This window comes from Hemitrygon akajei, chromosome 30 (assembly GCF_048418815.1).
Source record: "Hemitrygon akajei chromosome 30, sHemAka1.3, whole genome shotgun sequence".
Classification (NCBI taxonomy): Eukaryota; Metazoa; Chordata; class Chondrichthyes; order Myliobatiformes; family Dasyatidae; genus Hemitrygon; species Hemitrygon akajei.
Window position 1 is genome coordinate 2,783,016 of NC_133153.1, and position 23,546 is coordinate 2,806,561.

General features: G+C 41.3%; 1 protein-coding gene across 1 annotated transcript in view; it reads left to right on the top strand.

Moving 5' to 3' along the window:
• Positions 1-23,546, top strand: part of LOC140718657 (protein unc-13 homolog B) — a 561,805-nt gene that overhangs the window by 151,025 nt on the left and 387,234 nt on the right. Inside the window, exons 7-8 of the mRNA XM_073032679.1 lie at positions 735-807; positions 5,522-5,660. Coding sequence (XP_072888780.1) covers positions 735-807; positions 5,522-5,660 — 212 coding nt within the window. The remainder of the gene's footprint in view (positions 1-734; positions 808-5,521; positions 5,661-23,546) is intronic.

The window sequence follows — 23,546 nt, forward strand, 5'->3', positions numbered from 1 at the left end:
GTTTAACTCAGACAAGTGCTTTGTTTTGGGGAGTTAAATGGTGAAATGAGAGGACATTGAGGAGTTTGTAGAATGAGAGTTTTAGTAATAGAAGTGCATTGTTCCCTGAAAGTAGATATGGTGTTGAATAAGGTGCACTGCAAGTTTGACTTCATTAGATGGGGCATTGAATTAATAGCAAACCAATAAAGATGCTCTGCTTTCATTAGCTGCCCTGGTATGAAGCCAAAGGGTTGAGTGAGGGCTTGTAGCATATATTTTAGGCTTTACACACAAGTGGAAGTTAGAGATGTGCTGACTTAAGATGAATGTTGCAATCTTCACTTCTGCAAATATTTGCTTTTGTGCAAGAATTTTTCCAGTTTATGTGGATACTGTGTGATCTTGCTGATATATTTCTTAGCTTGTTTGATGGTGAGAGATGATACAGGGATGCCTTGTTATGACAGACCTGTCTAAGTTGTTCTCATCTGTCTTGAGATCACATTGTGAATTGACATGCTTTCATAGCTTATTCTGGAATTACTTTATTAAAGAGGAGATTCTCAGAGCTGCTTAAAATGGTGGAGGAATTTATGATAAATGCACAGTATATTGTCATTCTGCAGTGTAATTTGTAGTCATTTACTGAGTGTGGTATACTACAAGAATATTTAACACGGGATAAGTTTCATTTGTGGTTTGTGCATATATAAAGGTTTGGATTTTTAAAATTTACACTTTTTCATTTCCAGGACACCATTGGTAATGCAATCCATTCAAAAATTCATTCAAACCAGGTTGAAACATCATCGTCTGTTCAAAGTAGTGAGTATGCTTCAGTCAACTTTGGTAATCTTGATACCAAGATTTTCTGATTTTAAAAAAAAAAGTACCTTTTGGAATATTGTGCCCTCATTTTTTTAAAATATAAATATTGAAATTTGTTACTGAAATGTGTATTACTGTCTAAAAAGATTTTATTGCCTTTGAGTAACAAGCCTTTGAACCTAAGGTAACCTTCCAAACTTGTTTGTGTGTTTCCCCTCATGTCAATGTACTGAAGGAACATTGTAGTTCTTTGAAGTTCCAGTGTAGAGCAGGGAAACACTCTAGTGCCTTTAACACCATCCAGCCCAAGATCTTAAGGCACAAACTAACGGAGATGGGAGTAGACTCTCACATGGTGGATTGGATAGTGGACTACTTGACAGATAGACCTCAGTATGTGCGGTTGGGAGACTGTAGGTCTGACACGGTGGTCAGCAGCACAGGGGCACCGCAGGGAACCGTACTCTGTCCGGTCCTGTTCACCCTGTACACATCAGACTTCCAATATAACTCAGAGTCCTGCCATGTGCAGAAGTTCGCTGATGACACAGCCATAGTGGGGTGTGTCAGGAATGGACAGGAGGAGGAGTATAGGAAACTGATACAGGACTTTGTGATATGGTGCAACTCAAACTACCTGCGTCTCAATATCACCAAGACCAAGGAGATGGTGGTGGACTTTAGGAGATCTAGGCCCCATATGGAGCCAGTGATCATTAATGGAGAACGTGTGGAGCAGGTTAAGACCTACAAGTATCTGGGAGTACAGTTAGACGAGAAGCTTGACTGGACTGCCAACACAGATGCCTTGTGCAGGAAGGCACAGAGTCGAATGTACTTCCCAAGAAGGTTGGCGTCATTCAATGTCTGTAGTGAGATGCTGAAGATGTTCTATAGGTCAGTTGTGGAGAGCGCCCTCTTCTTTGTGGTGGCGTTTTGGGGAGGAAGCATTAAGAAGAGGGACGCCTCACGTCTTAATAAGCTGGTAAGGAAGGCGGGCTCTGTCGTGGGCAAAGTACTGGAGAGTTTAACATCGGTAGCTGAGCGAAGGGCGCTGAGTAGGCTACGGTCAATTATGGATAACTCTGAACATCCTCTACATAGCACCATCCAGAGACAGAGAAGCAGTTTCAGTGACAGGTTACTATCGATGCAATGCTCCTCAGACAGGATGAAGAGGTCAATACTCCCCAATGCCATTAGGCTTTACAATTCTACCGCCAGGACTTAAGAACTTTTTAAAAGCTATTATTAATGCTTTTTGAGATGGTGATTTAGATGCATATCATATTTTTTTACTGAGTTAAGTATTGTATGTAATTAGTTTTGCTACAACAAGTGTATGGGACATTGGAAAAAAAGTTGAATTTCCCCATGGGGATGAATAAAGTATCTATCTATCTATCTATCTATCTATCTATCTATCTATCTATCTATCTAGAACATGGAACAGTACAGCACAGGAGCACGCTCTTTGATATTTGGCTGAACTAGTAAAGCTAATGCCATCTAATCATTTCTGTCTGCACTTGGTCAATATCCATCCATTGTCTGGACTAATGAAAGATTTCGACCCTAAATGTTCACTGTCCATTTGCCTCCAGAGATACTACTGTACCTGCTCTGCTGAACTCCCCCAGTGTTTTGTGTGTTACTCCAGATTCCAGCATCTGAAGACTTCTGTGTCTCTGAATCCAAACTATCTGGTCAATTGATTTATTAAATTGTCTGGATAAGCCTGCCATGAGGGACCTTATTAGTTGCCTTACTAAAATCCATCAACTGCCCCACCCTCAACAAATGCCTCCTCAAAAAACTGAATCAAATTTATAAGGCATTACCTTCCCTGCACAAAACTATGCTGTCACTCATCAGACTGTTGCTAACTATGCTGCCTCTCACTTTGAATTGTGCCCATCAAGACATACAACATCACAGAACAGTAAGGGCCCTTTGGACCACAATGTTGCATCAACCTGTACAAACATACTCCACGATCAATCTAACCCTTCCCATTCATAAACATTCAGTTTTCTTACACCCATGTCTCTTTAAACGTGTCTTTTAAATGTCCCTATTGTATTGGCCTTTTTACCCATTGTATTCACCCATGGTAGATGTGGACGAGAAATATTCATTTAAGATGTCCTTTTCGTTTCCTGTGGCTCGACACATAGATTATGAAGCTGATCCTTAAGGACAACTAACATCTCCCTAATTTTTAATATACTGATAGAATCTTTTTCAGATTCTACATATCTTATCTATCAGGCTGGCTCATGACTGCTAATTTCCTCTTCGTTTACTTCTATCTTCCTTACACTTGTCCTCAGTCCCAGCTGCCTAAACATGACAGAGCAGTGGTCCCCAACCATTGGGCCACCGACCGGTTTGGGGCCGTAAAGCATGTGCTACGGGGCCGCGAGGAAACAATATAATTTGGCAGTATGAAGTGATATGATTCAGCTGCACTGCAGTGGTTGGGGACCACTGACACAGAGTATGCCTCCTTTTCCAGATCAGATTCACAATATCCCTCATCAATCTAGGTTCCCTCCTTTTGTCAGCATTACTCTTCTAATCTCACTTTTAAAAGTCTCACTTGCCTGGTGTCCCCTTACATATGAAAAGCTCCTCCCATTCAAATCCTGAGAGTTCTTGTCTGTTGCCATTGTAATTAGCTTTGTCTCAATTTAGGACTTGTAGACCAGTCCAATGTCCAATCCTTTTTTTGTGACTAGTTTAGGATTTCTAGTCCCAAGGTGCTGCCTTGCTGATCAATATTCCCTCTAATTTGTAATGACTGATGTGCACAAAAATCTTGTGATGTGCGATCTCTTACCCACTGACAACAACGTGTGCACTGAATTTTTAGTGGAAGTAAACCTGAAGCTATTCTAAGGATAATAAACTACCAAGTCCAGTGTATTGTTCATTGTTTAAAAGAAATAAAATAATATACATCTATGAGTTTTATTTCTCATATGCTATACGACAGCATGGAATAATATCAATCTTTTCATATGTTATTAAAGTTGTTTGAAACGGTCATTAAGCCGTCCTGCTTTAAATAAACTAGTAGTTCTTTATCGCTTCATGCCCTTTGCTTCTTTGGAATTCAACGTTCAATAAAAACAGTATAATCCTGTTCTAAAATCTCTAGACAAATCATTACAGACTCCATGTTGTCAAGAAACCAGAAAAAAATGCAATTGTGTATGATTGTGAAACATACTTAACATGCCAACGAGGTAGAGGGTGATGACCTTCTGTGCACAGTTAGTTCCTTAGTGCACTAGCAGCAAAAGATGTGTGTGCACGTACACCTTAGAGGGAACATTGCTGCTGACTCATTGGTCGTTTATCCACCCTGATTTCCTAAAGAGCTGGTTAAGATCAAGTGTAGCCCCTTATTTCAATATTATCCTTGTAAACGGAACAAGTGCAGATTTCCTCGTGTAGCCTCTTATTTAGTTGGGCCATATATAATCCCTGGTCATACTGAACCAATCTTCATAGAGGGATCAGAAGTGGAGAGAGTGAGCAGTTTCAAGTTCCTGGGTGTCAAGATCTGAGGATCTAACCTGGTCCCAACATATCGATGCAGTTATAAAGAAGGCAAGGCAGCGGCTATACTTCATTAGGAGTTTGAAGAGATTTGGCATGTCAACAATTACACTGAAAAACTTCTGCAGATGTACCGTGGAGAACACTCTGACAGGCTGCATCATTATCTGGCATTGGGGGTGGGGGTAGGGGGGCAGCTACTGCACAGGACCCAAAGAAGCTACATAGGGTTATAAATCTAGTCAGCTCCATCTTGGGTACTAGCCTACAAAGTACCCAGGACATCTTTAGGGAGCGATGTCTCAGAGAGGCAGCATCCATTACTAAGGATCTCCAGCATCCAGGGCATGCCTTTTTCTCACTGTTACCATCAGTTAGGAGGTACAGAAACTTGAAGGCATGCACTCAGTGATTCAGGAACAGCTTCCCCTCTTCCATCCGATTCCTAAATGGACATTGAACCCTTGGACACTACCTCACTTTTTTTTAATACACAGTATTTCTGGTTTTTTTCCTACGATTTTTTAATCTATTGAATATATGTATACTGTAATTGATTAATTTATCTATTATCATTATTTTTATTTAATTACTTTTTTCTTCTATATTAAGTATTGCATTGAACTGCTGCTGCTAAGTTAACAAATTTCACATCACATTCCGGTGATTCTGATTCCTTTATCTGATCATCTCCATGAAGCTCACATCTGTTACACTTTCTTCCCCTCCTGGATGCTTCTCAGTGAGTTTAACTACATTCCAACTGATTCATGGAATCTGAGAGGAATTGCACTTCCTGCAAATTTAGTTGCCAGGAACCATGACTATTCCCTGATTCCATATCTCACAGGAAGATCATGCCACTCCATTGACTGCCATTTATACTTGTGAAGATCAAAATGCCTTAAAATATGAAAAGGGTAATAACTTCTCTTTTCACAAAGATAGCTATATGGTATAGGTCTCAGATCAGCTATTTATTTTTCTGATGGCAGAATGGTTTCCAGGCACGAAAGGAATTGACCAGTTTCTATGTTTTATGATATTTCTTCAGATCAAAATTTGAAACAGTTTTCAGTGTTTACATTTTAATGGTCATAATTCACATTCACTCTTTTCTAATTCTTTATTATGTGGCCCATAGATAGTACTTGGGAAGATTATGATTCACAAAGTGCTCCTAATAATCCATCAAAGAAACTTGGAAATGGAGAACTGAAGCATCTTTCTGACTTGACTGACATGAACATCAAAACCAAGGAGACAGCAGAGGAAGAATTAAGGTAGAATGTACATTTATAAGTACAACTGTTATGTGTAACAAGATATTAAATTGAAAAGGAGATGATCTGTTCTTAACCATGTGTGGTTGATTCTCAGATTTTGCAAAACTGTCTAGCTCAAAAATGTACTTGAGTTAATCACTGAACCAAAATTTACTTGTTTTTTGTGAACTATCTTCAAGTAAGATCTCTAGGACTAATATTTTAAAAGTGCCTCATGTGGAAGTTACAATCAAATGCACATTAGATTGAATTCTAGGCAACTTTTGTGGAGTGATCAGTGTTATTACTTACAAGTTTGCTTTAGCAGTATCTCTGCCTTTTTTCAAATTTCCTCTTTAGCCACAGACCAATTAACTTTTCTAGACTGAAATAGCTTTCTTTATGCCCTTTCCTAACTCATTATAACTCTGCAGCTTTTGTAAACCTGATGAGATTAACAATGCAGAAACACAAGTGATCCCAATTGAAGTTAAGATTGGAGCCTGAGCTTAACTTTAAAATTTGCAAGCAGTTCCTCAGTTATGAATACCTGACTTATGGATACCAATACAGAATGAGTGTCAGAACCAGGTTTATTATCTCTGGCATGATAATATAGAACAAAAATAAATAAAATGATTATAGTAAATATATAATAGATTAAAAATAGTGCAGAAACAGAAATAATATGTATTTTAAAAAAGTGAGCCTGTGTTCATGGGTTCAATGTCCATCTAGGAATTATATGGCAGAGGGAAAGAAACTGTTCCTGAATCATTGAGTGTGTGTCTTCAGGCTTCTGTACCTCCTTCCTGATGGTAACAATGAGAAGAGGGCATGCCCTGGGTGGTGGAGGTCCTTAATAATGGATGTTGCCTTTCAGAGGCACTGCTCCTTGAAGATGTCTTGGGTATGTCTATGTCTATGGAGCGTAGTACTCAAGATGGAGTTGAGTAATTTTACAACTTGCTGTAGCTTCTTTTGGTCCTGAGCAGTAGCCTCCCCTCCCCCTATACCAGAGGGTGTTGCAGCTTGTCAGAATAGCTGCTGCCTTGCCTCCTTTATAGCTGCATCGATATGTTGAGACCAGGTTAGATTCTCAGCGATCTTGATATCAAGGAACTTGATATTGCTCACTTTCTTCTGCTTTGATCCCTCTGAGGATTGGTGTGTGTTCCCTCATCTTAACTCTTTCTGAAGTCCACAATAAGCTCTTTAGTCTTACTGACATTGAGTGCAAGGTTGTTGCACTCAACTAGCTGGTATATCTCGCTCTTTCATTTGATCTATGTCTAGCCACATAGTCATGGATATAGAGAGAGTGGAGTAGTGGGCTAAGCACACATCCCTGAGGTGTACCAGTACTGATCGTCAGTGAGGAGGTGATGTTACTACCAATCCACACAGATTGTGGTCTTCTGGTTAGGAAGTTGAGGATCCAGTTTCAGAGGGAGGTACAGAGACCGAACTTCTGTAGCTTTTCGATCAGGACTGCAGGAATGATGGTGTTAAACACTGAGCTATAGTCAATGAACAGCATGCTGACTTAGGTGTTTGTATTGTCCAGGTGATCTAAGGCCGCGTGAAGAGCCATTGAGATTTCTTCTGCTTTAGACCTATTGTGGTGATTAACAAATTGCAGTGGGTCCAGGTCCTGGCTGAGGCAGGATTTGAATCTAGCCATGGCCAACCTCTCAAAGCATTTCATCACTGTAGTTGTTATGGTAGCTCCCACTACTCTTGTTGGGCATTGGCATAAATTGTAGTCCTTTTGAAGCAGGTAGGGACTTCTGACCATAGCAGTAGGAGGTGGAAAATGTCTTTGAATACACCCACAAGTGCATTGGCACAAGTTTTAGGGTGTCTTGTCGGGGTCTGCCACCTCCAAAGGGTTCATCCTCCTGACATTGGCCTCTGAGACAGAGATCACAGTGCCACTGGGTGCAGCAGGGATTGGCACAGCTTTAGTTATAGTCTCCCTTTCAAAGTATGCAAAAATGGCATTGAGCTTGTCTGGTAGTGAAGCATTACTGCCATTCATGATGTTGGGTTTTGATTTGTAGGATGTAATATCCTACAAATCCTGCCAGAGTTGCCGTGCATTCAATATTGCCTCCAACCTCTCTCAGAATTGTTTCTATAGTCTTGAAATAGCTCTCTGCAAGTCATACATGGTTTTTTTGTACAGACCTGGGTTGCCAGGCTTAAATCTCACAGATCCAGCCCTCAGCAGGTGACGAACCTCCTGGTTCATTCACAGCTTTTGGTTTGGGAATGTACAGCAAGTTTCTGTAGGCGCACACACTCATCCACGTAGGTTATAATGAAGTTGGTAACAACTGCAGCATACTCATCCAGATTCGAAGATGAATCCCTGAATACGTACAAATGAACTCCCATGATATTTTTAAATTCAAATGTTTGACATATGTGGCTATGATCTTTGTTATGGATAGTAGAACTAGTTTCCTCTCTCTGTACTTTTAGTAGTTGTTCTTTCTTCTGGTGCTGTAGTCCATCCACTTCAGGGTTTAATGCGTTGTGCATTCAGATGCTCTTCTGTACACCACTCTGGAAACTTGTGGTTATTGGAGTTATTGTTGCCTTCCTGTCAGTTTGAATCAGTCTGACCATTTGTCTCTGACTTTTCTCATTAACAAGGCATTTTTGCCTACAAAACTGCTTCTTATTAGATTTAGTTTTTCGGATCATCTTCTGTAAACTCCAGAAGCTGTTGTGCGTGAAAATCCCAGGAGATCAGCAGTTTCTGAGATACTCAAACCACCCTGCCTGGCATCAACAATCATTCCATGGTCAAAGTCACTTAGATCACTTTTCCTCCACATTCTGGTGTTTAGTTTGAACAACAACTGAACCCCTGAACCATATATGCACACTTTTGTGCATTGAATTGCTGCCATATAATTTGCTGACTTGACATTAACCAGCAGTTGTATAAATGCACCTAATAAACTGGCCATTGAATGCATAAAAGTTTTAATAGGCAGCACTTGGAGTGTGTTGTGTGCAATTATACTCATTCCATTATTGGAAGGATGTGGAGACTTTGGGGAGGAAGTTTGCCAGAATGCTGCCCAGATTAAATGGTATGAGATATAAGGAAAGTTTGGACAAACCTAGATTATCTTTGGAGCTTTGGAGACTGAGGGGAAGACCTGAAAGAAGTTTATAAAATTATAGGATAGATAGATAGGGTAGACAGCCAAAGATTTTTTGCCCCAGGGTAGAAATATCAATATTAGAAAACGTGCATTTAATGTTTGAAAGGGATTATTTAAAGGATTTTTGTAGGAAAGTTTTTACACAGAGTGGTGGGTGCTTTGAATGGGCTGTCAGAAGTGGAAGCATATCTGAAAATGAAGTTTAATAAGCGTTTAGATAGACACATGTATAGGTACAGATTGGAAAGATATAGTCTCAGTGTAGGCAGGAGAGATTTGCTTTAATTTAGCATCATGTTTGGCACAGACATCGTGGGCTGAAAGGCTTGTTCCTGTGCTATAGTAGTGTTCTACACTTTAAGTTATTAACCATGGCAAATGCTGCTGTGATGTAGGCAGTGGACCAGAATTCTCTTCTCTGATCTTCATCCTGGCTGTTACACCATGCAATTTCTGCAATTGGGGTTCAAAGTCTAGCCTGTCCTCTACTGCTCTTGTCAAACAGCTAGGTTGGGTTTCATGCTTTAGGAATAATAAAAATATTTCCAATTAACAAATGTTAATTTATTTTGACTGAGGTATCACACTTTAACTATCAACTCATTTGCAAAAAATGATAACATAACAGAACCTGAAGTTACAATTGGAAGTAAACAGAATTCTTGTTCTTTGGGCGCCAATGAGAATGGAGGTGGATGAGGGAAACCTTACTGAAGTTTATAAAATTAAGAGGGTCATAGATAAAGTAGATAGATAGATAGATAGATACTTTATTCATCCCCATGGGGAAATTCAACTTTTTTTCCAATGTCCCATACACTTGTTGTAGCAAAACTAATTACATACAATACTTAACTCAGTAAAAAAATATGATATGCATCTAAATCACCGTCTCAAAAAGCATTAATAATAGCTTTTAAAAAGTTCTTAAGTCCTGGCGGTAGAATTGTAAAGCCTAATGGCATTGGGGAGTATTGACCTCTTCATCCTGTCTGAGGAGCATTGCATCGATAGTAACCTGTCACTGAAACTGCTTCTCTGTCTCTGGATGGTGCTATGTAGAGGATGTTCAGAGATAGTCATGGTTCTTTTCTGAGGTTAGGGGAGAGTAAATGAGGAGGGGATATGAGAGGGGAAAGATTTAAAGGTGATCTTTCACACACAAGGAGGTGGGTGTGTGGACAAGATAACAGAGGAACCTCTAGAGAATGGTACAATTAGATAGATAGATAGATAGATACTTTATTCATCCCCATGGGGAAATTCAACATTTTTTCCAATGTCCCATACACTTGTTGTAGCAAAACTAATTACATACAATACTTAACTCAGTAAAAATATGATATGCATCTAAATCACTCTCTCAAAAAGCATTAATAATAGCTTTTAAAAAGTTCTTAAGTAGTTTACTTAAATACATTAAATTGTAATGTTTAAAAGGCATTTGGACAGGTCCATAGATAGTAAAGATCTAGACTTCTCATAGGAAGATGTATGTAGGTCATACACTGTAGGTACGTGGTTTGCATGGAAGTGTTTTATTGAAGGGCCAGTTTCCTTGCTGTATTTCTCTATCGTCTATGTGATTCAACTGTTTAGAGATTTGAAATGAGTTAAATGAGTTAAATCTTCACCATTCTAAATTTTAATCAATAATTTAATGCAAGGTCTTTGTTGTTAGAATCAAGAGTTAAGAGACATGAGGGGTATGTTTTTCACACAGAGTAGTTGATATCGGGACTGAACTGTCAAAGAAGGTGATTGATGCAGGAAAAACAACAACATTTAAGAGGCATTTGGAGAGATGCTTGAATGAATAGAGCATAAAGAGTTACAGAGAGGTGGTTGGCATAGACGTGGTGGGCTGAAGAGCCTGCTCCTGTGTTTCATGAACAAGATAATTGGAACACTATGCCATAGTTGTGATGAGACACCTTTCTTTCAAATGTTGGTTTGTGAACATTAACAACTGGGGAAAATTCTTGGAAGAAAAATGTAAAAAGGAGTGTTTGCTTGTTAACCAACAACAGAAAATTAAAATACTGGAGTTTATTGTCTTTTTTAGGCATCAATTTTATTTCAATTTCCCCAGAGCTGATGCTTTGTGATTTCCGCCTTGAAGGAATTGGCAAAATGAGTATGAGATTCCAGTATGAGATTGCATGCTCTGTTCCTATCCCTGAAGGGATTGGGTCCATTTTGAGTAGCGAGGGGCATACTGTAGCAATATTCCTTGAGACAATGGTGAAAAGAATAGCTTTCAGTACTTGTAGCCTTAACTTCTCTTTGTCAAATGTTTTGATAAAATAACATCTGACAATCTTTCTTACAGTTCAGAAGTACCAGCCAAAATCTTAATCTGAGGTGATGGTGGGTGATGCTGAGTCCTACACGTGATTTTTGAGTGCTTGTTTAGATTAACATTGTCTCATAGATAAAAACTACATGGCAAAACAAATTGAGAGGTCGCACTAAGTTTTCAATGATAGACTTGTGCCAGTAACATTCTGCAAAACTATCTGTTAAACCTGGTAATTTTCTGAGGACCCAAACTGATAGAATAATAAGAGAAAATATAAGGCTATATAGCACCCATGTGATCGAATTAGCTCAAGCTCCATATACACACACACCAAATCCCACCATCATCTACAGCCATGTTGCCTCAAATTGCTGCATGATTCTTGACTTCTGTTCATTCTGAAATTCCCTGCTGAGTTGTGAAATGAAATACCTCAGCTTGGCAGAGAGTTTTTGCCTGTTGGTTTGAATTTGTAACCTTTTGTTCTTCACTCCTGAACTATCCAAATTTTACCAAATGTTGAATTCTGGAGTGTAAAGCTTGTGTTGTTCCAGTTTTCTTCATTACTTGGCACTCTTACTCTACATGCTTTCCAGCATTTAAACTGCTCTCCATTCATTAAGAATTGGGCATGAGATGTAGGTGACATCTAATCAGAGAACTGCACAATTTCTTCATGAGAATCTCTAAAGTGAAGTTATGCTGTGACTGTTGTGTTTCTGACTGTATTAATACTGAATGAAGACCCCATCTCTTCCATCAGGTAGATGTAAAAGATGTTGGGATAGAATTTGAAGAAGACTAGGGAGTAAGAATTTCATCTATCAGTGTTTCACCATCTTTACAGACTGGTGAATAAATGCATAAGTGGTTGGGAAATTAATGGAGATAATTAGAGATTCTAAAGGGCAAGATTTATGTACATTTAGAAAAGCAAGTATTAATAGGGATACTTAGCAGGGCTTTGTGCAGAGGATATAATGCCTAACTAATTTGAATGAGTGTTTGGAGAAGCTAAGAAGATGTACTTGGCATTGTCAAGGTGGACTTTGGTAAGTCAAATTGGCTTGGTGATGAGAGGCAGAGTGTATGGCAGAAGGATACTTTTCTGATTGGAAGTCTGTGTCCAGTGGTGGACCATGGGATTCATACTGAGACCCTTTTTTTGAGTAATATGAATGTAGGAATTATGGTTAGTAAGACTGCAAATGACATTAAAACTAGTGGTGTTGTGATGAGCAAGGAATGTTGTTTATGACTAGAAAAGGAGAGAGTTCAGATAAAAAGTTGGGAAGGGTATTGGCAAATGGAATTTAATCCTGGGAAGTGAGAGGTGATGCATTTTGAAAAGTCATATAGGGTAGGACATGTACAGGAAATGGTTGGGCACTAAGAAATGTTGGTGAACAGGGACCTGGGGTTCAAGTCCATAGGTCCTTGAAACTGGTGACATATGTGGATAAGGCGGTGAAGAAGGCATTTGTCATGCTTGCCTTTATTGATTGAGGTATTACAGTTGGGGTGTTATATCACAACCGTTCAACACTAGTATGACTGCACTTGGTGTTTGTGTGCAGTTCTGGTTGGCACATTATAGGAAGGATGGTAAGAAAAACAAGGTCTTGCTTGGATTTGAGGACTTTTGATTATAGGAAAAGGCATGATCAGCTGGGTTCTTCTCACCCTCCTCCTACCCTCTTCCTCCTCCGCTTAACCCCTTCCCCTACCCTCTTCCTCCTCTTTGCATTATCAACCCCAAAAGGTGGTATTGATGCCTGCATTTCATTTATTTCAGCCTTTATATGCTTCACACTGTAATAGTATATGTATATTTAACTGTTTCATAATGACAAAACCTACACAACCTAGAATGATGTTTTCCGACAAGAGATAAGAAATAATTAACCATAGTATGCCAAGTTTTAAGTCATGTCAAAATAATTCCTTTCCTTTTTTCCCCCTTCTCCCATAAACCCAACAGTTTTATGTATTCTTAAAAAGGTGTCTCCCTTTTTGCCCATTATCCCACAAGTTTTGCCATAACCCCCAGATTCTTAACCAACCCCTCAGCTTCTGATTTGCTAAGTGGAAGGCCTATATCCACTATTGAATTTTTAACAGCTTTCTTTGCTAAACAATAACCCACTCATTCCTCTCAGCACTTCTATGTGCAGGGACCCATCAGAAGTAAACCACTACTGTGTATACAAAATAATATTTGATGAGCTTTCAACAGTAAATCTGACCGACTGCTAGAATGATCTGTTTTAAGACTCATCAAAGCTGAAAAGGAATCTGAACAAGTTACAATTTTACATAGGCAGATTTCCGCCATCCAATGTAAGCCAAAAATAATGGCAACCAATTCTGCTGTATATACTGATAAATGCTTAGTAAGTCGTTTCTTTATCATTGCCTGTAACTTTGGCACACAGACAGCTACACCAACATTCCCAGCTAAATTATCCTTTGATCCATCTGCAGTGAAGAGGGTTGAAGGGTGATATGATATACTCCCTAAATTTAAGAGACATTCAAATAGAATTATATAGGCAAGGCATAGAAAGAAATGGTCCTAATATGGCCAAATGAATTTAGTGCAGATGGACAAAAAAGTTGAGATGGAGACAACTCTGTACCTATGATTTTTTTTTACCACAGGACTTTTTACAAGCATATGTTAGACCAAAACACATAGAATTAGGTCATTCAGCCCATCAAGTTTGCTCCTCCATAACTTCATGACTAACTTATTATCCCTCTCAACCTTGTTCTCTGTCTTCTCTCCGTAACCTTTGACAACCTTATTAATAAAGAACCTATCAAACTCTGCTTAAATATACCCAACGACATGGCCTCCACTGACATCTGTGGCAATAAATTCTGCAGATTCACTACCTTCTGGCAAATGAAATTCCTCCTCATCACTGTTCTAAATGACATGTCTTGATTCTGAGACTGCCATCTGGTCCTAGACTCCCTTACTATAGGAAACATCATTTCCACATCCACTCTATCTGTGTCCTCTGGTCCTAGACTCCCCCACTATAGGAAACATCTTTTCCACATCTACTCTAAGCCTTTCAATATTTGTAAGTTTTTAATGAGATCCACTCTCATTCTTCTAAACTCCAGAGAGTGCAGTCCTAGAGCCATCAGATGCTCATCATATGTTAACCCTTTCATTCTTGGAATCATTCTCATGACCCTCCTCTGAACCCTCTACAATGCCAGCACTTTTTTTTTTGATAACGGGCACAAAACTGTTCACAATACACCAGTGTAATCTGACCAATGCCTCGTAAAGCCACACCCTGGCTTTTATATTCTAGACCTCTTGAAATGAATGCTAACATTGCATTTGCCTTCTTGCATTAACTTAACTTGCAAATTAACCTTGAGGGAATCCTGCAGGAGTGCCAACTACCTTTACTCTGATTTTTTAATTTCCTTCCTGTTTAGAAAATAGTTACGCCCTTATTCTTTCCTCCAAAATGCATGACCATACACTTCCTGACTCTGTATTCCATCTGCCACTTCTTTGGCCACTCTCCCAATCTGTCCAAATCCTTCTGTAGACTCCCTACTTCCTCAACACTACCTGCCCCTGCACTTAGCTTCATATCATCTGCAAACTAGACCACAAAGCTATTAATTTTGTCATCCAAATCATTGACATATAATGTGAACATACGTGTTCCCAGCACTGATCCCTGGACTCACCACCAATCAACAGCAGCCAACCAGAATAGGCCTCCTTTATTCCAACTCTTTGCCGTCTGCCAGGCAGCCAATCTTCTATCAATTCTAGTATATTCCTGTAATAGCATGGGCCTTTGTTAAGTAGTCTTGTAGTGGCATCTTGCTGTAGGCCTTCTGAAAATACAAGAAAACAACATCCACTACTGACTCACCTTTGTCTATCATGTTTGTATTTTCCTCAGAGAATTCCAATAGATTTGTCAGACAAGATTGTCACTTAAGGAAACCATGCTGACTTTGATCTATTACCATGTGTTTCTGAGCAATTTGCAATGACTGATGTGTGTAAAAATCTTGTGCTGTGCAATTTTTGCCTAGTGGCAACAACATGTGTGCACTGAATTTTTAAGTGAATGTTAACCTGAAGCTATTCTTAGGATAATAAACTACCAAGTCCAGTTTGTTATTCATTGTTTACAAGAAATAAAATAATACACATCAGTGAGTCTTATTTCTCATATATGACATGTAATAATATCAATCTTTCCGCATGTTATTAAATTTGGTTGAAATGGTCATTAAGCCGTCTTGCTTTAAGTGAGCTAACAGTTCTTTTGAGCTTCATGCCCTTTGCTTCTTTGGAATTCAACATAGTGCATCAATGATTTCTTCAATAAAACAATACAAAAACACCATGCTCGTCAGAGACTAGAAAAGGAAATGTGATCACATATGATCGTGAAATATGCCAAATAGGTTGAGGGTGACAACCTTTTGTGCACAGTTCAGATTCCTTTGTGTGCAGTTCAAATTCATTTGTGCACTTGTAACAAAAGATGTGTGTGTCTCAGAGGGAACATTGCTTCTAAGTACCCCGAAGTGGACTCCAACAACTTTCCAACCACTGAGGTCAGCATAACTGGCCTATAACTTACTTTCATAGAGTCATAGAAAAGTACAGTGCAGAAACAGGCCCCTTGGCCCATCTAAACTGTGTCCAACCTTTAAAGCTGCCTACTTCCATCAACCTGCACTGGGGTCATAGCCTTCCATACCCCTACCATCCATGTACCTATCGAAACTTATAAATGCTGAGAACAAGCTTGCATGCACCACTTGTGCTGGCAGCCCATTCCACTTTCTTATGACCCTCTGTGTGAAGGAATTTCCCGTGGTGATCCCCTTAAACTTTGTGCCTTTCATTCTTAACTCATGACCTATATTTATAGTCCGAAATAACCTCAGTGGAAAAAGCCTGCTTGCATTTATCCTTTCTATGCCCTTCGTAATTTTGTATAGCTCTATCAATCTCCTTTCAATCTTCTAAGTTCCAAGGCATAAATTCCTAACCCATTCAGTCTTCCCTTTTAACTCAAGTTCTCCAGATGTGCCAACATCTTTGTAAGTTTTCTCTGCACTCTTTCAGCCTTATTTACATTATTCCTGTAAGTAGGTGACCGAAACTGCACACATTACTCCAAATTAGGCCTCACCAATATCTTATACAACTTCAACATATCATCCTATATCCTATATTCAGTCCTTTGATTTATGAAGGCCAGTGTGTCAAAAGCTTTCTTTACGATCTTATCTTCCTGTGACGCAACTTTCAATGAATAATGGATCTGTATTCCCAGATCCCTTTGTTCTACCAGACTTCCCAATGCCCTACCCTGGTGGGTCCTACTGAAGTGCAATACCTTGCATATGTCTTCATTAAGTTCCATCTGTCATTTTTCAGCTCATTTTTTCAGCTGGTCCAGATCTCCTGCAAACCATGCTAGTATTTCTGACTGTCCATTATACTTCCAATCTTGGTGCCATCCGCAAATTTGCTAATCCAGTAAACCACATTATCATACAGATTGCTGATATAGATGGCAAACAATAATGGACCCAGCACCGTTCCTTTTTTCACTTCATTTGACACAGGCCTCCAATCAGAGAGGCAACTGTCTACTACCAGACTCTGGCTTTTCCCACAAAGCCGGTGTCTAATCCAATTTACTACCTCATCTTGAATGCCGAGCAACTGAATCTTCTCGACCAACCCCACATGTGGGACCTTGTCAAATGCCTTGCTAAAGTCCATGTACAAACCCCATTTCCAGAAAAGTTGGGATATTTTCCAAAATGCAATAAAAACAAAAATCTGTGATATGTTAATTCACGTGAACCTTTTTTTAACTGACAAAAGTACAAAGAAAAGATTTCCAATAGTTTTACTGACCAACTTAATTGTATTTTGTAAATATGCACAAATTTAGAATTTGATGGCAGCAACACACTCAACAAAAGTTGGGACAGAGTTAAAATAAGATTGAAAAATGCACAGAATAATCAAGTAACACTGGTTTGGAAGACTCCACATTAAACAGGCTAATTGGTAGCAGGTGAGGTATCATGACTGGGTATAAAAATAGCGTCCATCAAAGGCTCAGTCTTTGCAAGCAAGGATGGGTCGTGGCTCACCCCTTTGTGCCAAAATTAGTGAGAAAATTGTTAGTCAGTTCAAAAGGAACATTTCCCAACGCAAGATTGCAGAGAATTTAGGTCTTTCAACATCTACAGTACATAATATTGTGAAAAGATTCAGAGAATTCAGAGACATTTCAGTGCGTAAAAGGCAAGGTCAGAAACCACTGTTGAATGCGCGTGTTCTTCGAGCCCTCCAGCGGCACTGCCTAAGAAACCATCATGCTACTGTGACAATTATAGCCACCTGGGCTCGAGAGTACTTCGGAAAACCATTGTCACTTAACACAGTCTGTCGCTGCATCCAGAAATGCAACTTGAAACTGTATTACGCAAGGAGGAAGCCATACATCAACTCTATGCAGAAACGCCAGCGAGTTCTCTGGGCCCGAGCTCATCTCAGATGGACTGAAAGACTGTGGAACCATGTGCTGTAGTCAGATGAGTCCACATTTCAGCTAGTTTTCGGAAAAAATGGGCGTCGAGTTCTCCGTGCCAAAGATGAAAATGACCATCCTGATTGTTATCAGCGAAAGATGCAAAAACCAGCATCTGTGATGGTATGGGGGTGCATCAGTGCCCACAGCATGGGTGAGTTGCATGTATGTGAAGGTACCATTGACTCTGAGGCGTATATTAGGATTTTAGAGAGACATATGTTGCCATCAAGGCGACATCTCTTCCCGGGACGTCCATGCTTATTTCAGCAAGACAATGCCAGACCACATTCTGCATGGGCTACAACAGCGTTGCTTTGTAGACACAGAGTGCGTGTGCTTGACTGGCCTGCTGCCAGTCCAGATCTATCTCCTATTGAAAATGTATGGCGCATCATGAAGAGGAGAATCAGACAATGGAGACCACGGACTGTTGAGTAGCTGAAGTCTTATATCAAGCAAGAATGGACAAAATTTCCAATTGCAAATCTACTACAATTAGTATCCACAGTTCCAAAATGATTAAAAAGTGTTATTAAAAGGAAAGGTGATGTAACATAATGATAAACATGCCTCTGTCCCAACTTTTGTTGAGTGTGTTGCAGCCATCAAATTCTAAATTTGTGTATATTTACAAAATACAATTAAGTTGGTCAGTAAAACTATCGAAAATCTTTTCTTTGTACTTCTGTCAGTTAAATAAAGGTTCACGTGAATTAACATATCACAGATTTTTGTTTTTATTGCATTTTGGAAAATATCCCAACTTTTCTGGAAATGGGATTTGTAGATGACATCCACTGCCTTACCTTCATCAACCTTCCTAGTAACATCCTTGAAAAACTATGAGGTTGGTTAGACATGACCTACCATGGACAAAGCCATAGACTATCCTTAATTAGTCCATTTCTATCCAAATATTCATATATCTGATCCCTTAGAATACCTTCCATTAACTATCCACTACTGATATCAGGCTCATTGGCCTATAATTTCCTAGCTTATTTTTAGGTCCTCAAATAGCAGAGCAACATTGCCTATCCTCCAACTCTCTGGTAGCTCACTGTCATTGAAGGTGATTTAAATATCTCTGTTTGGGCAGGTTCAGAGCTCTGTGTCAGACATGGCTATAAGCAGCACTAGGGCTACATAGGGGACTGTATTGGCTCCCTTCCTGTTTCTCTTTATAACTCGGACCTTAGATACAACATTGAATCATGTCATTTGCAGAAATTCTCTGATGACGCAGCAATAGTTGGGTGCGTGATGGGAGGATGAATACAAGGCCCCGGTGGAGGACTTTATCAAATGGTGCAAACTGAAATCATCTGCAGCTCAATAGGAGGATGGGAAGGAGAAAACAGAAATAAATCAAAGATAGCATACAACAGAGATGATAGATAGGCCAGACAGGAGATGAGGCATAATCACAGCTAGTGGGGTGAGTTACAGGGCAATAGAGGCACGGTGCAGTTAAAACAGAAAGCAACAAATACTGCACTGAAAATGTTATATATGAATGCACTCAGCATAAGAAATAAAATGGACGATCTTGAAATTCAGTTACAGATTGGTAATTATGACGTTGTGGCTACCTCTGAAACTTGGCTAAAGGATGGCTGCCATTGGGAGCTGGATGTCCAAGGATATACAGCGTATTGGAAAGATAGGTTAGTCGACAGAGGGGTTGGTGTAGCCCTGTGCGTAAGAAATAATATTAAATCATTAGAAAGGAATGACATAGGATTGGAAGGTGTAGAGACTCTATGGGTTGAGTTAAGAAATAGCAAGGGTAAAAGGACCCTGATGGCAGTTGTATACAAGTCTCCAAACAGCAGCTGGGATGTGGATTACAGATTACAGCAGGAGATAGAAAAGGCATGTCAGAAGGGCCATGTCATGATAAGCATTGGGAATTTTAACATGAAAGTGGATTGGGAAAACCAGGCCAGTACTGAAGCTCAAGAGAGAGAACTTGTAGAATGTCGTAAGGAATGGGTTTTTAGAACAGCTTGTTGTTGAGGCCACTAGGAGATTGGCTGTGCTGGATTGGGTGTTGCGCAATAATCCAGAGGTGATAAGCGAGCTTAAGGTTAAAGAACCCTTAGGGAACAGTGATCACAATATGATCGAGTTCACTTTGAAATTTGAGAAGAAGAAACTAAATTCCAATGTGTCGGTATTTCAGTGGAATAAAGGAAATTACAATGGCATGAGAGGACAAATGGCCAAAATTGACTGGAAAGGAACACTAGCAGGAAGGACAGCAGAGCAGCAATGGCTGGAGTTTCTGCGAAAAATGAGGGAAATACAAGACAGATATATTCCAAATAAGAAGAAATATTTGAATGGAAGGACACTATTGTGGCTGACAAATGAAGTCAGAGCCAAAGTAAAAGCAAATGAGAGGGCATTCAAGGAAGCCAAAGCTAGTGGCAAAATAGAGGATTGGGAAGCTTTAAAAATTTGCAGAAGGAAACTAAGACAGTCATTCGGAAGGAAAAGATGAATTACGAAAGGAAGCTGGTGACTAATATCAAAGAAGGGTAAAAGAGTTGAGGGTAGATAGAGGACCAATAGAAAATGACGCTGAAGATATTGTAATGAGAGATGCAGAGGTGGCAGAGGAAGTGAATGCGTATTTTGCATTAGTCTTCACAGTGGACGACATCTGCAGTACACCTGACATTCAAGAGTGTCAGAGAAGTGAAGTTTGTGCAGTGAAAATTACGAGTGAGGAATTTTAATGGTCTGAGGGTGGATAAATCTCCTGGACCTGATGGAATGCACCCTCAGGTTCCCAAGGAAGAAGCTGGAGAGATTGTGGAGGCATTAATAATGATCTTTCAAGAATCGATAGAATCAGTCCTGATGAAGGGTCACAGCTGGAAATGTCAACAGTGCTTCTCCCTATTGATGCTGCCTGGCCTGCTGTGTTCCACCAGCATTTTGTGTGTGTTGTTGTTTGAATTTCCAGCATCTGCAGATTTCCTCATGTTTGATTGATAGATTCTAGTATTTTACCGGATCACTGGAAAATTGCAAATGTTTCTCCACTATTTAAGAAGGGTGGGAGGCAGCAGAAAGGAAACTATAGACCTGTTAGCCTGATATCAGTGCAGGGGAAGTTGGTGGAATTGATTGTTAGGAAAGAGATTACGGAATGCCTGGAGGCACATGACAAGATAGGCCAAAGCCAGCATGGTTTCCTGAAAGGAAAGTCCTGCCTGACAAACCTACTGCAATTCTTTGAGGAAATTTAAAGCTGGGTAGACAAAGGAGATGTAGTAGATGTGGTGTACTTAGATTTTCAGAAGGTATTTGATAAGGTGCAGCACGTGAGGCTGCTTAGCAAGTTAAGAGCCCATGGAATTACAGGGAAGTTATTAGCATGGGTGGAGTATTGGCTGATCGGCAGAAAGCAGTGTGTGTGAATAAAGGGATCCTATTCGGGATGGATTTGTGGCTAAATTTGCCAATGATACAAAGATAGGTGGAGGAGCGGGTAGTGTTGAGGAAACAGAGAGCCTGTAGAAAGATTTAGATAGTTTAGAGGAATGGGCAAAGAAATGGCAAATGAAATAAATGTTGGAAAGTGTATGGTCATGAACTTTGGTGGAAGAAATAAATGGGCAGACTATTATATAAGCAACACACACAAAATGCTGGTGGAACGCAGTAGATCAGGGAGCATCTATAGGAAGAAGCGCTGTCGGCGTTTCGGGCCGAGACCCTTCGTCAGGACTAACTGAAAGAAAAGGACGCCTAGGGAGAAAGAAAGGAGGAGGGGAGCACCAGAGGGAGATGAAGAACAGGCAAAGAGTGATGGGCAGAGAGAGAAAAAAAAGTGGAAAAGTGGCGGGGGGGGAATAAATAAATTAGGGATGGGGAAAGAAGGGGAGGAGAGGCACGAATGTGGACCCGTTGTTTCTGATCACCGTAAACGGCCCCTCGTAGGGCCGTTGTAGTGGTGTCCGGTGTCCGCCCCGTCGTTCAAAAACAAACTTACAGTTCTGCAGGTCTTTGGGTATGCAGATTGGGTTCTGCCCATGCTGTGACGTGGGTATGGGGGCCAGGTTACCGAGCCTTTTGCGTAGTCTGTCTAGGACTGCTGCAGGGTCTTTCTCTTGCCCCCCTGGGGCTGGTATGAACTCTCCTGGGACGACCAGGGGTGTGCTGTACACCAACTCGGCCGACGAGGCATGCAGATCCTCTTTGAGTGCCATGCGGATTCCGAGCAGGACCCAGGGAAGCTCGTCCACCCAGTTAGGCCCTGTGAGGCGGGCCATGAGAGCTGACTTCAGGTGACGGTGGAAACGCTCCACTAGTCCGTTTGCCTGTGGGTGGTAGGCAGTTGTGTGGTGCAACTGTGTCCCCAAAAGGCTGGCCATAGCTGACCACAGGCTGGAGGTGAACTGGGCACCTCTGTCAGAGGTAATGTGGGCCGGTACGCCAAAGCAAGATACACAGGTGGCGATCAGTGCCCGGGCGCAAGATTCGGAGGTGGTGTTGGTGAGTGGGACCACCTCTGGCCATCTTGTGAACCGGTCCACGATAGTCAGGAGGTGCCGCACTCCTCGCGACACTGACAGGGGGCCCACGATATTCACATGAATGTGGTCGAAACGCCGGCGGGTGGGGTGGAACTGCTGTGGCAGGGCTTTGGTGTGCCGCAGCACCTTGGCTGTTTGGCAGTGCATGCATGTTTTGGCCCATTCACTGACCTGCTTGCGGAGTCCGTGCCAAACAAACCTGTTGGAGACCATCCGGATGGTTGTCCTGACGGAGGGGTGCGCTAAGTTGTGAATGGAGTTGAAAACGCGCCGCTGCCAGGCTGCCGGAACGACGGGGCGGGGTTGGCCGGTGGTGACGTCACAGAGTAGGGACCTCTCACCTGGACCTACGGGGAGGTCCTGGAGCTGCAAACCGGAGTCTGTGGTTCTGTAACTAGGGCTCTCCTCGTCTGCCTGCTGCGCCTCTGCCAGCACTTCATAGTCTACCCCCTGGGACAGGGTTTCGATGTTAGGGCGGGAGAGGGCGTCCGGCACGACATTGTCCTTTCCCGAGACATGCCGGACATCCGTCATGTATTCAGAGATGTAGGACAGATGTTGCTGCTGGCGGGACGACCGGGGGGGTCGGATGCTTTCGTGAACGCAAAGGTAAGTGGTTTGTGGTCCGTGAACGCAGTGAAGGGCCTACCTTCTAAGAAGTACCTGAAATGCCGGATTGCCAGGTATAGCGCCAACAGTTCCCAGTCGAAAGCACTGTATTTGAGCTCGGGTGGTCGTAGATGTTTGCTGAAAAATGCCAGGGGTTGCCAGCGACCCTCGATGAGTTGTTCCAGCACTCCACCGACTGCCGTGTTAGATGCGTCCACTGTGAGGGCGGTAGGGACGTCTGTTCTGGGGTGCACTAGCATCACAGCGTTTGCCAAGGCTTCTTTGGTTTTAACCAAAGTGGCGGACTCCTTGTCCCAGGTAATGTCCTTGCCCTTACCCGACATCAGGGCGAACAGGGGGCGCATGATTCGGGCTGCTGAGGGGAGGAGGTGGTGGTAGAAATTCACCATACCCACAAATTCCTGAAGGCCTTTGATTGTGTTGGGTCAGGGGAAATGGCGGACCGTGTCTACCTTGGCAGGTTGCCCCGACTTTAGTAATCCTGTGGCCCAGGAAGTCGATGGTGTCGAGCCCGAACTGGCATTTGGCCGGGTTGATTGTCAGGCCGTATTCACTCAATCGGGCGTAGAGTTGACGGAGGTGGGGCAGATGCTCCTGACGACTACTGCTGGCTATGAGGATGT